At 32.9% G+C, this 14,849-nt stretch overlaps 1 protein-coding gene across 1 annotated transcript; it reads right to left on the reverse strand.

Annotated features, from left to right (window-relative positions):
- Positions 1-825: 825 nt before the first annotated feature.
- LOC115991055 (leucoanthocyanidin reductase-like) lies at positions 826-9,101 on the reverse strand. The gene is made up of 5 exons (XM_031114807.1): positions 8,658-9,101; positions 8,193-8,333; positions 7,816-8,053; positions 1,612-1,815; positions 826-1,386 (listed from the first exon to the last, which is right to left on the reverse strand). The coding sequence occupies exons 1-5, from the start codon at positions 8,856-8,858 to the stop codon at positions 1,139-1,141; spliced, it is 1,032 nt and encodes a 343-aa protein (XP_030970667.1). The 5' UTR covers positions 8,859-9,101; the 3' UTR covers positions 826-1,138.
- Between the last annotated feature and the right edge of the window lie 5,748 nt (positions 9,102-14,849).

Consider the following 14,849-nt stretch of genomic DNA (forward strand, 5'->3'; position numbering starts at 1 on the left):
AATCTTGCTGACAGAAAACTCTCGAATGCCTAAGTCAAAGGATGTATAAAAAATATTCCACGAAATTAGTGTGAATTCAGGAGTATGTTGCTCATAACTTTTCCTCGTCGATTCGTGGGAATGATTTTCTCCTTGATTTTCATTATGGTTTTGAAATTTGAATTTTCATTATGGTTTTGAAATTTGAATTCTAATGGCTCCTTGAATGGTGTTTGTGTTTTTGGCAGTGTGGTTTGAGGTTTGAATGCTCCTATGTAGGTCTCACTAGGACTATTACTCTCTAAGGGCCACATTGCTTCTTAGCCAGGGTATGCTTGGGTTGGTCAATGGCTAATTGCCAGTTGGATTGGATTCAGATGTCAAGTTATTCCTATGCTCATTTGATTTCTATTAGGCTATTAGAATTAATTCGCAAACTATAAACTTAATAATATTTGTTATTTGACATTTTAATCTTTGAGTTTTTTCGTTATTATTATTATTTTTGTATTGAAAGAAATATGAAAAATGAGATTAGAAGTATGTTAAAGTTTTTTTTTTTTTTTTTTTTTTTTTCCTAATTTGTTAAAAAAAAAAATTACAGATCATTTTGGGTTCATAAGGACCATAAGAATAATAGCCCATTTAGTTTGATAAAAATACTTTCATCTACTTTCTAATTAAGAATAATAACTCATGTTAATTTGTATTCTCGAACTATATAAAAATACTTTCATCTACTTTCTATGGGGGGAAAAGGGGTAGGGGGAAGATGTGTACAGAGTGTCAGAGCATGATAATTCTTTTTATAAGGTCATCTTACGTAGAGTAGGATAATTAAATTGAAATTTGGAGGCATAAGTTAAAGAAATAATCACTTACATCACTTGAGGCAGATACACTTATAAACAATCATATAGATGAGACTTACATAGTTACATGTCTCTAAAATTTAATCCACTCCCCCACCCCATATCAAGACCTTTTTTTCCCGCCAAAACAAGTAAGATTACAAATGTTCCTTCCAGAAATCACTAGGAAATCTAGATAAATCATAGAACAACAAATGGACTCCCAATTTATTGAACAGTTTCTTCACAAAAAAAAAAAAAAAAAAAAAAGGGAATAATACTGTGCCCTTTTGATATGATAAAGCGTATCATGCGGTGATTGCCATAGATTCAACTACGGGATTTGTGGTAGTAATTTTATTAGTGTTCACAGGTTTGTCACCTAATTTGGCAAGAAAGTCATTGAAGCAATCATCCAAGGTTTGGAAAGTTTCATCTGGGTAAAGAGTGCTCACTTCAATATCTTGAGGGCCATCGATTGTGAAATTAATTTGACAACCCTTTATGAATATATCATGAGTAAATGATGCAACGATACTTTGAGGTATGCAATTCTCTGCATAAATAAAATAATGAAAGTATTAGACAAAGTTGGTGTTGGTTATAAAATATTGAAATGATTGATAACCCTGTGTGATTAGGAAAAAAAAAAATTATTTAAAAAAATGGAACTATAAAATAATTGAACCTAATGAAAACGTTATAAATAGCAAGGTTGCATTGGTTATAAACAAATAATTGAGACCATGTATAAAAAATGAAATTATTAGATGAATTGGACCTGCAGCGGCAGCTAGTAGGTCATTTTCAGTGATGATCACTCGAGGGAGGGTTCTTCCAATCTTTTTCTCCCATAAAGATGCAAGCTCATTGATGTTACACAGATTGGAAGTTGGTCGAAAATGCACACTTTTGTTGACAGTTCGAATGTCATCCACAGTTTTCATTGTAAATTTTCCAATATCAGTGCCAGCAACAAAGTAAGCTGCATAATACAACATCCAACATGAATTAATGAATGATAACACTACCAAATAAAGAAATAAAATTTGCACCATTTATTTTTTAAAATTAGATAGTTACCATAGGAGAATAGAACTTAAACCCTAGACGTTTTTGTTGAAAATACCAGAAGATGTCAATTGAATTACAAAACTCACTGTAGAAGAGTTTTTCAAGAGGGCCAACTTGCTATCCTCTCTATGTTGTCTATTACTCCTATTTGATTAAAGAATAAAAAATGATTAGGTAATAGGTTAAGAATCGGCACAAGTTCTTACAAGAATAGTCAAAAAATTTGTAAGTCAGTGACATACCCTATTATACTTTATAAAGGAAGGAGAGAGAGAGATAGTTGTATAAGCCAACGACTTTTATACTGATATGAAATCTCCCACAAAAGTTGCTATCATTTAATTTTGTTACAATATTTATCAGCTTATGACATAACACCTACCAAAATATTCACCATGTCATCTCCATTTCAGTCAGAAGATTATTATAGAGAAAAAATATATTTCAAAATTAATGCGTATAGGTAGTTGGTTGACCATAAACATGGTTCATTTGTAATTCTGAATCCCTATGATGTAGGTGAAGAAAGCAGTGTTGTTGATACCGTACCGTACCGGCCGGTATGGCCGGAATATACCGTACCGGCCGGTGATCCGGTACGGTTAACCCCTATGTTTCGTACCGGTAAAAATACCGGCCGTACCGGCCTCGTACCGGGCAATACCGGCCGGTATCGGGCGTACCGGCGGGTACAAATTTTTTTTTTTTTTTTTTTTTTTAAGTTTTGTAATTTTTGAATTTTTGTTAGGAAAGAATGGTAACTTATTTGCATTAACTTATTAGTATTATTTGTTTTTTAGTATGCAATGGTAACTTTTAAGCTTTCTATTTTATTTTTTTTTATTTTTTTCCCTTTTAATTGATACTAAAGTTTAAAACCATGAATAATTAGTTTTGAATTGAGGAAATGTTTTATGGTAAACTTTTATATTTATTATAATATATATATATATATATATACAAACACATACATACATACATATATATATATATATATATATATTTATAAATATAAAAAATAGCGGTAAACCCGAAACGGTACATCGGTATTGACCGGTATCCAAAATATATCGTACCGGTAGCCAAACCGGTACGGCCTCCGGTACGGTATTGACATCCTTGAAAGAAAGTGAATTCAAGCGATTTATTATGATTTTTTTAAAAATGTGTCTTGTTTTTTTTTTTTTTTTTTTTTTTTTTAATAAATTTTATGTATCTTTGTAAAAACGCAAAAAAGTGCTAATTGGATGAACTACAAAACTCTTGCTATCATGATATCTGATACAAGAAAAATTAATAAGGAAATTAAATAGGAAAAAAAAATCAACAGAGAAAACAAAAAGGTGAGAACATTTTGCTTAGTTTTTTGGGCCCCAGGGGGATTGAAAAGTAGGTGCTAATTGGATTACAAACCTGTTGGTGAAAAGAGGAGTATATTGACAAGTTGAAAATGGGACCCAAAATTGGTTCCTCATTAATGGACTTGTTGATAGAGCGAATGCCAGCTATGCTAAGCCAGGTCACTATTATAGATAGGCAAGGAAATTCTTTCTTTTTTGTTTTGTCAAGGGTTCAAGTAACGTGGGATCTAGTTAGTTCAACTAGTAAAATTTTTTATGATTGTATAAGAGATTTGGGGTTCAATTTTTGCCTATACCAAAAACTGATTGGTGTCTTGGTCTGATAATAAAGAGCTATTATTAGGAGCAGACGCCATAGATTGAAACTCTCTCAAAAAAGAAAAGAAAAGTGGTTCAAGTAACAACGTAACGTTGATGATATATATATATATATATATATATATTTTTGGATAAAGTTTAACTATAAAATTAATTGTAGTATAAAGTTACAATTTTATTCAATAAAATAAATATTATTACATATTTTTAAAATCTAACCATTGAATTGTATGTTCTTTATACTCTTAATACACATGTCAAATTTTGTATTAATCGGATATTATTTACTATATGATTTATAAGATTACATTTTATGCATAATTTTGAATTACAAAAACTTGTAATTTAAACAATTTATTGATGATATAGCTATTAATCTTAAAAATTTTAGAAATTTTGTATGTATGGAAGATATAAGAAGGCGTAATCAAATCGTGGATTTGTCAAATTTCAAATCCAATAAAAAGATATTGAGTAAGGTTGTAACCTAAAACTACTACCGATTTTGTAACTAAACTTTATCACTTTTTATTTTATTTTATAATATTTCATATTTATGGTTTGAATCTCATTTTACTCCTACTATTTACTTATCTACTCCATTACCATTCATTTCTCATATGCATTCTACAAATTATTTCTTCTTCTACTTAGTTATAGTTTTTTTTTTTTTTAAAAATAAAACTTAAGTAAACATAATTGATATAATGGTAAAATAATATATGTTAATTTAATTTCTTCTCTTTCTTTATAAAATTTTTAAATTAGAAAAGGAATTTTTCGTTCCTTTATATCCCTTTCATTTTATTCAAATTTTTTATTAATTAGGATTCTTATTTATTTTATTTAGAAAAATGAAAAATTCATGATTTCTAAACATGGTGGAAGTGGGACACAAATTTATTCATCATATTTTATTTAATTCCCGTCAGTTAAAGGAAGTAAATTTGGAAGACTGAAATAACATAATTTTGATTTTCATATGTCGATATTGATTAACTCATGTTGTCAATTCCAAAAGTTCATTTGTTTACATATAAAAATCAAAATATAAATTTCAATCATTTTCTACTATATCTTTTTTATCACTCTTCTAATATATATATTATCACATCAATTTAATATATGATAAAGTAAATATATATTATTTAATATCATTTTCTTAAAATTTGTGTTTAATCAAAATAGCTCAAAGAATAAATCTACTACACCATAGAGTTCACCCGCTGAAAATTTTAGACAGGTTCAAATGAACCAAATGTTGAATTATGAATTTGAAGAAAACATAATGCAGTATTTTCTTTTTCGTTTGTTTCCACAAAACCAATAAAAATATCTCAACAATTAAAACACTTAAGAAATAAAATGAAACAAATACAAGAACAGTATTGTCGTGCAAATAGACTTAAATATAATGAAAGAGGGAAGTCTGGCAAAGATGTCTCAAAGTTTCCGGTTTCCTCCATCAACACAAAGCAAGGATTGGGTCAAAGAAAAAAAATGGTTGGGTCTAATGTTAAAGTGCATTGAGACATGATAAGTATTGGACATGTGATAGCTCATATCATCTTATCATATTCAGTGTACTAGAGTATTGGATCCGAGTCATGTCCCATCAACATAATTGAATTTTTATTAACACAGAAATTGCAAAGTTTGTTGCTATACAATAAAATTGGATAAACTATTTATATATAACAAAAACTAAAAGTGAGAGAGATTATAAAATCATTAAGATTGAAATGTATTCAAAATTTGGAAAAATAGAGATGAAAATCCTAAAATTATATTGATTGGTGACAGAACAATATAAGTGTGTAAGAGAAAAGAAACGCAACTATAAGATCTATGGCCTTATGCTATTTCTTTCCTTCTTTCTTTCAACTCAATTGCAACTCCAAAAGTCTTTTTCAACAGATGGTCCCGGACCCCCTTCAGATTTAAATTTTATTCTAACTAGAAATTACCTATACAATTTATTTTTTATAAATATAAAAAATTCACGAAAAATTATATATAATTATTTATATAACAAGTTGTTAATGGTAGATAAAAAAGTGATGTCAATGATGAATCTCGTTAAGAACTAATAAAAACTTGCCAAATAAATTGTTAGGACAAATATTATAGAAATATGAGTACCTATAACATTACTCATTTGGTATCTCAACTTGTGTTCAAGAACAAGAAAACTTTCAAACTTTCAAATATGACGATAAAAAAGAAAAAAAAAAGATTCTTCGTCTCAGCTTGTGTTAAAGAAAGACAAAACTTTTAAATATTCAACTTTTCTCCCATTTGTCCAAATGATAAAAAAGATTCTTCAACCCACAAATTCTCACCCATTAAACATTGATGCGCGTTTAACTCAATCTTGCACGTTTAGATGTGGTGTTCACTTTATAAATGTGCGTTTAGATCAGTTTTTGCATAAACGAGAATAAAAAATCTTATTTACTGAAAGATAATAAAAATATAATTTTATCTATAAAAAATTAAGAATAAAAAATACATAAAGAATTGATAAACTAATTAGAAAAAAAATAAAAAACTAAAAATCAAACAAAATAATATGAAGGGGTTAAGAAGTGGGTCATACGCACTCATAAGGTTCACATGTGATAGGAGACCCATTACATACAGCGGATACATAATATATCATCTCATAAGTGTAGGTGTGGCATAGAGTCATAGACCACTTACCGAACCGACGGGGTTTTATAGATAAATATTGAAAACTGAATAGTGCAAACAACTCGATGGTACATCAACTTTCTGAGATTAACAACGACTACATTGAATTAAACTTGTCAATCCAATAGGCAATAGCCATTGTACACCGTTCAATTTTTAAGCGGTCCATTATTTAAGTTTTAATTCCTTCGATCGTGTTAGTGAAAGATGGACAAATGGCTCTGTGGCATGCATTTTTTATTTAGGGAATCTTTGGAATTTATTCTACTTTCATTGTTCACTTTTCCACTGACTCTTTTAAAATGATAAAATATTTTTATTAAAATTTTAAAAAGGATGAAGATAATATAACAAAGTTAAACTTTTAATTTAAAGAATAAAAATATTATCGCTTGAAATAGCAACCCAAGCGGATTCAGAAAGAAAAAATTATGTGAAAATATGCATCACTTACAACCATTTCATGAGTATATCTCTCATAAGCTAGTGAAAGTGTGAAATTCACGTGCTTATGAGACGTCTGTTTTAATTTTCTATAAAAAAAAAATACTATAAGATAGTTTCACTTCTTAATTTCAAGGGATTAGTTCTTTTCAAATCTCCTATAATCGATGAAGCTTTTGGGTTAAAATCTCTTAGTCAACACTCATAGGAAGACTTTTTAGGTTGTTTGTTTGGATTTAATTTTTTGGTTAAAATCTCTTAATTTAATTTAATTTTAAGTATCTAATCTATGGGTTAGAGACCACACACATTATTCAAGCTCTCCAAAAGCTGCTTTTTAAAAAGGATGAAGATAATGTAAAAAAGTTAAACTTTTAATTTAAAGAATAACAATATTATTGTAAAGATATATACGTGAAATTAAAAAAAAAAAAAATCTATTGCATTTGATTCATAAGCATTGCTCTCATAAGTTAGTAAAAGTGTGAAATTCACATGCTTTTTATTTATTTATTTTTATGGAGAGATAACTATAATATACTGCTAATCTCACAACTCGAATCATTTCCTTATTAGACCCCCAAATACTTTGTACATGAGAAGGTGTCAATTCAACTATGAGGGCTTTGGCGTGAAATTCATATGCTTGTGCGTTTTAATTTTCTATATATGAAAAGCATACTATAAATACCCCTTGTCCCTACCTCTTAATTTCTAGGGGTTAATGATTTTCAAATCTCCTACAATCAATGAAATTTTGGATTAATCTCTTTGTCAACATTCATGAGAAGACTTCTGGGTTTTTATTTATTTATTATTAAATTAAAATTTAATTTTAATTATCTAATGTATATGGGTTAGAGACCACACGCACGTTATTCAAGCTCTCTTTTTCTTAAAAAAAAACGTTATTCAAGCTCTCTAAAAGCTGCTTGACCAATAAATTTTTAACAATAGAGCGATTCTCTTTTAACTACCAGTTGTGTGGCACCCGCAAAATTAGTTTGGTGTTTTTAAGAGTTTTGGACAATTACGTCGCCAGTGAAAGAAAAAAACATACGTGACAGACAAGGTTAGATGAATTTCTCTCGTACCTTTGACACTACCATCACCGTAGATTTGGAACTGATCCAACGGCGGGAGAACCTCGGAAGGGTGTGTGTTGTCGTGGTATGGCCAAGAAGCAATGGAATTACAACAAATGTAAGTATAAGGTACACCGGACTCCTCAACCAAACGCCGAACCCTGCGCTTTGCTTCATACATGCTGAGACCCGGTTCCACCGGGTCAGCCCTGTCCACGTCATGCCCAAACTCGGATGGTAGGAATCTCTGCCACATATTTAGAATATATTCCCAATTAGGAACACAAACAAATATGACAATATATATTTCTATGTAGCATTATAATTATATCAAATACAAACAGTACTGTTTTAAATTCTTTTTCTGCAGGTTTTGGTAGCTTTACCTTTATGGTACCAATAGTTTTAATGGCTTCGATTAAGGTGAGCTGGTCTAGTATGTTTTCACCTCCCACAGCTGATATTACTATATCAATCTCATGCTCTCTCATTATTTTCTCCATGAATTCCTTATCATTAACCTGTCCCTGAGAACATGACAAAAATACCAATTAGTACGTTCAACCAATACAATACTAACAATAATAATAAATAATAAATAAAAACCAACTAATATATATATATATATATATATATATGTGTGTGTGTGTGTGTGTGTGTGTTTCATGTGGTCAACATTGACGACTCTGTTAAGGGTTAACAAAATTCTGGGCACTATACTTCGGGTTTTGTTCTTACAGGTGACAACAAATGGGGCAAGGTTTTTGTACTTGGGGGGGAATTAATTCAACCGTTACAAAACTCTTAGCTGCACGGTTTTATGTATATTACATAAGAAACAGAGAGCTTACATGTAAGATGATGGCGCCTTTGTCTTGAAAAGCCTTGATGATTTTGGCCTTAGAAGGGCCGCAGGCACTAGGCCGTACAAGAACATAGGTGGATCGGCCGGCGTCTAGGCTGGATTCCGTGACAAACTGACCGATTAAACCTGTTGCTCCGACTATAAGGACACGGCCCTTGGCTGAGGAAACAGAAGGTGTGACAGTCATGCTTGGCAGTGATGAGTTTGTCCTTTGGTTTCTTTTACACAAAGGCCAAGTTCTAGTTTTGATCCTTAGTTTTGTTTTACAAAGGCCGAGGTTTCTACAGAGACACAGGTTTGGGAGAGCCAAGGTTGGCACGGCTGCTATGTACAATGAAGTGCATGTATTCAAGTCTACCTATATATAATCGGAAGTTTAGTGGGGCTGAGCACCTTAGATAAAAACATATGAGAGAAAGCTGATAATAAATATTATCGGGATGCTAAGGGTACTATGTTTTCAGCTACTCTTCCACAAAAACAGGACAATATTCACCATAGCCTTCTTGTTTGTGCTGTGGTAAAAATCCACTAGTTGAAGTTTAGCTAAAACCAATTTTTGATGCCTTTGACTGATAGCTAAGAGCCTCGTGCGAGTTCATCTCTTTAATTCGGTTGATTCGTTAGGGATAATACAAATCCTTTCTTAAAAAAAAAAAAAAAATTATATATATATATATTCTATTGTTGATTAGGGATCATTAATTCCAACAAAGTATCAACATAATTAAATATATGTATAACAAGAACAGGAGGTTCTAAATTAGTTGGTAGAGCACCTCAGCTACACGCATACCAATATTTCTTAGAGGAGTCTATCATATATTTAAAATGGTGGATAATTATGTAACTTAAATAGAGAAAAATTCATCGTTGATTGAGTCCGTTATTTCTCATGATATAATGAATTTATCTTCTTCTTAAAAAAGTTATAAGTTTTTTATATAAAAAAAAATGGTTGATTTAATCGAGAAATTTATGTTGGAAGGCCTAAATTGACTCTCAGCCCAAAAGAAGTGAGTGATGGCCCAACAAGCCCATAACAATAAATTTGTTAGAGAGTGGAGTTTATAGATGAAGACTTAATGAATCAAGTGTGGGCCACAGTAGATTGGTTTAGTGTTAGAATGATTAAGAAGTATAATTTGAAAAGAAAAACACTCCTCGGTCAAATCCGAGGAAGATAAGTTCTTATCTTTATTCCAACTTTTTCTAAGTACAAAGAGTTCTTTCTTTCTTTTCTGCAAACCAGATGCCCCCTCTTTCATGGAGGCCCTCCCCTTATATAGTCTTCCCCTCTACCTTTATCCTAACCTTCCACTTGTTAATCATGTAGATGATCTCTTGTATGCTTGTCTAATCAGAACCCTCCTAGAAGCTTTGAATGTAGTTGTAAGACTAAATATCCCTATTCTGGCGCCATTTCCACATAAATGCGGCCAGGGGATTAGGTGTAGAATATTTAATGTGGTGGTAGCAGCCTTCTTTTCAGATATTTCTTAGTTTACTATTGACTCCTTTCTCTAAACCTTATCCTTAAAAACATGGTTACCTCTTGCATAGTATTCTCTAGGCGGCTAGACTCCACCCCTCCACAACGCATACTGAGGAGGTTCGGATCCTCGGGAGGCACCACCTTTTCGTCGCTATTTGTCCTCGTCCTTGGCCCATTAACCCACATGCTTATCCTATTGTCTGATTATCCTCGGGTTCCTTGGCATCCTCAGGCATGACCCACGGCCCAATAGTTCTACTCAGTTCTTTTATCCCCACATATGTCATACTATGTAGTTTTAGAAACAAAAGGTTGACTCTACTTAGGCGAGAATTAGGGCAAATGCGATTCTGTTTTTTAAAAACCGAACCGAACTGCTCCTCATACTATATATTTATTATATTTTATTTATTTAATTTATATTAAATATATAACTAAAATTTATATTAAAAATTACTAAAATTTTCACAACTGTAGACATTTTCACAACTAAAAACTTGTTGGGCTACTCTTAATCAGCTTAAAACAAAGAGAAAAAAAAAAGATATCCGGTTTGGCTCAAACCAACCCAAAATAAGAATAAAACGCCCAACCTGACATTGACTAAACAACATAAAACTGCATAGTGACTAATCAATTTAAGGTGAGGTGTGATGAGGGTTTTGGGCAAACCGTGCCTAGCAATGCAGTGATAAATATGGCCCAAAGCTGCACTAAACTGCACCATGTACCTCTCTAGCGAGAATCATCTTTTGTAGTAGTGGCATGGAACGCCCCTCTCACTAATTGTAAATCCTATAAATCGTAACCTAACAAAAAGATCAAACTAGTTTAACAAGGATGATCTCATGTAAAAAAAGATCCATAAGGTAGAAGAGTCCAACTGTGTTGGAATTGCGTATGTTCACACAAGTAAGTTCTACTATAGGTAGCAATACTAGGATTTGGGATATTTTGTATTGTAAAATTCCATTCTACTATAATAGATTCTTCAAGTTGGTGGTAAGGTTTAAACCACTTGGGGTTTTTTTTGTTAAGATTTTCCCCATCATAATCATATTGCTATATCAAATTTATGTTCCATAACATGTAGATTTTTTGTGATATGGTTGTGCCCATCATAAATTAAATTGGACTTTTGCATCATTAACATAATTGATCAACTTGGGACTCTTTTTTTTCAAGTTGCTTGTTCCCATAAGCATTTCCACATTGGGTTCTTTGGCGACGTGTTTATGTGCATATGTGTTTCTAGGGTGAGGTGTGTGTGTGTGTGTGTGAGTTGCCACCAACCATTGGCTTTTGTTCTAGGTGTGATTAGTCTCCTATTTGCCTAATTCATTTTACCTAAAATAAGATAAACCAAAATCTCGAACCAAAGATTCTTGGACTCGGAATTTCAGTTACGGGTAGGGGAGGTGTTAGGCATCTCACACTGCCTATCTAATGGATAGTACCTTATTTTAATTTAACGTCAACATTACATATAGGAAGACAAGAATTAAGCTCAATTGTTAATTTAATCAATCAATTGACATATGGATAAATAAACAAAAGCACAATCTCAATCAACGACCAAGCACCTACATGAACACCGATGTGTTTATATAGAAAAAAATCCGAGAATCGGACTTCAAAACCTCTTGGGGGCTTATAGCAACAAATGGTCCACTAATTTAAAATAGTTGCAGTACATATCATTTTGCAAGACCCTCCAAGATAAGTAATGACTATGTACTTGAGTCTCCAACTCCTGCTTGCAACCAATTCCTCAAATCCTTTCTCTTTGATTATCACCGAATCCACAAGTTGAGCTGCTAATCATATGATCAAGTCTTCTTGATCACTCAAAGGCCTCTTGGAGATTTGAGATTGTTTTCTAATTATTCTCAGCACCAACAAACACTCAAGAACTCTGATGGTTACTTTGTATATGGTGGACTTAATCTCTTTTCATAGTAATTGACAATTGGAGAGGGAGAAGGTAGAGAGAATAAGAAGGTAGGGATCTCTCTTGCTCTTCAGTGTGGGAATTAAGTCTGAATTTCATGGGAAGTGAGAAATATATAACAAGCCTAGAGGCTAGAACAACAAAGAAGTTCATAGCAAAATTCTGTCAAGTTCTGTCAGTTTCATACAATCGAGAAAGAAGCAAATGAGTTGGGCTAACCCCATAAATTTTTAGGCCTAAGGTGACAAATAAAATGAGGCATTTTTTTATTCAAATATTAATTGAAATAATATATTTTTCTTAATATTTATATTAATCGATTAGAATAATTAAAACAAATTAAATAAAATATAGATGAACAATTAATTTGTAGAGATGAACTTTAAAGCTAACAGTTAGGTAATGGAAAGAGACTAAAAAAAGGAAAGACTTAAAGATTAAGATAAAAGATATCAACAATGTTTTATTGTTTATTAACTCTCCTCAGGCAGGCTGAGGAATACTATTAAATTGATATGATAGCAATACTAATGCTCAAGTGTTTATAATAATCTCTATTTCTTAGGTTTATTATTTTATTTATTATTATTTTATTTTCAGGTCCCCTTAACATGTGGGATCTTTTCGGTGTTTATTCATTATTCCTATCTTAGTCGTCCATTTATAGGGTGGATGATTCTCTTGGTGAGATATTTGTCACATCTTCCCCTTCCCCTTTCCCTTCTTTTGAGGTTGAGTTAAATGGGTAACAGGTTGTTGAGACACTATTCAGAAGGGTAATATAGTCATAAATGTAGCATGACTGGTTGGTGTGATGCATTTAATGCAGATGAGACAGTGGCTTTGTTAGGAAACTTCCTCCTACTTTCATTTGGGAAAATCACTGTTCCTTCTGCCAAATAGTATCCTAGGCATGGCCTGACTGTCTTCAGTCATCTGCCTAAGCTTCCAGGCTTTCCCTTCTCTTTAGCTCAAACGTCAAATTTTTACCTTCCTCAGATTACTTGGTTTGGGCCCCGACCCCTTTTACTAGCATTGATATGGGCCTCTTTGGGTCTAGGCTTACTATTCCTTGAGTTCACCCTGGCTCCCACAGCCAATAAAAGAATTATACTCTAAACAATCTCCAATCACGTATTCGCGCATGTGGCTTGATTTAAAAGCCAAATATATATAGAGCAACAAATTTCCCCCCAAAAAATCAAAATTATATTTTATTAATTAAAAAAAAAGAAGGTACGAAATGCGCAGCAGACATTAATGTGCTGCGTATAAGGATAGCTGGGTTCACCCATCTATTGGTATCAAAAAACCCCTGGCCGCCACAGCTGGGTTCACCCAGTTCTTTTGTAATCTGTTTCTGACCTTTTCTATTGGTATAAAGAAAAAAGACAGGATACATAGATGAAGCTACCTGTAAGGTTGAATTTAATCAACCATGTGTTGGCTTTATTCCGTGACAACTTTGCTTGTAATACAGCACTTAGAAATCCTGTACTTAGGTGAAAATCATGTAAGGGTAGTGTGTGAGAGAGTGTGAAGAAATGCTCAAAACAGTGCAGTGAAGCAGAGACTCGCGGCTAGGACTCGCGGGAGGCTCGCGGCTGGCAAGCCGCCAAAAGTTGCACACGCGCAGAGCATGCAGGGAAGCTGAACAGTCATACCACCTGGAGCACTACAGGACAAAAATCCAGACTGGCCATTCAATTAGCTCGCGACTTGAACTCGCGACTTAGTCAAGTCGCGAGGTCAAGTCGCCAGCCAGCCCTGTTTTGGAAAAACTGACTCTTTGTATTTCATTCTCACACCAGTATAAATACCCCTCATTCCAACAAAATATGTGTGTCCATTCAGAAAGAAAAACCCTAAGAGAGGTTTCTTTAAAACACCCACCCAATTAGAGAGAGCTACTTATTCTTAGAGAGAAATCTTTGTAGTCTCTTCTCATTCCCTCTCTTATTGTCATATCTATTGAGAGGAGATTTCTATCCAAACACTACCCACACCCATTTAGAGTGTTGAGTGTTTTTGGAGTTTTGGGAAGTATTGGAAGATGCCAAGGATGGCGGATGCTATGGATTATAGCAGAATCCGGTAAGTTAGAAAAGAAAAAGGTTCGGCGCAACCTCGATGGAACAAGAAGCTTGGAGGGCTTAGGTACATCGGGTAGATTAGGCTTGGAGGGTCTATTGTTGTTCATGTATCCCAACTACATTTTCTAATGGATTATTGACCGCTTAGAGGGCGGCGGAGAGGTTTTCCGTCGAGGGCTTCGGTTTCCTCTTCGATAACACATCGTGTGTTGTCCTTGTGTTTGCATCTTCCTTCCCTTCTTATCTTTGCCTTTTTATTATCTGGTGTCGGTTGTGATTTTAATTTGGCTTAGATAGTTTTTCCAATTCCATATTATAGCTTATGTTAAGTTTCCGCACACTAGTTGTTTGACATAATGCTTGAATTGGTTAAGTTGTAATTTGGGGGTCTAAACGTTTAAAGGTGTTTACACACATATTTGAACTTTTAATTGGTATCAGAGCGGGTACACTTGTTGTGGTTTAAATACCTAAGTGTGATCCTTGACCCCTTGTGTGTTTTGCCATGGATAATGCTTTGTATGCTTCTATGGATATTGTTGATTGTAACATGCCATGTGTTTGTGAAAATGCCTCTATGAGTGTTAATCCTCATAATTGTGATGACATGTTACTTGAATCTATAGGTGTTGTTAACAA

The sequence above is a fragment of the Quercus lobata genome, chromosome 1 (genome assembly GCF_001633185.2).
Source record: "Quercus lobata isolate SW786 chromosome 1, ValleyOak3.0 Primary Assembly, whole genome shotgun sequence".
NCBI lineage: Eukaryota > Viridiplantae > Streptophyta > Magnoliopsida > Fagales > Fagaceae > Quercus > Quercus lobata.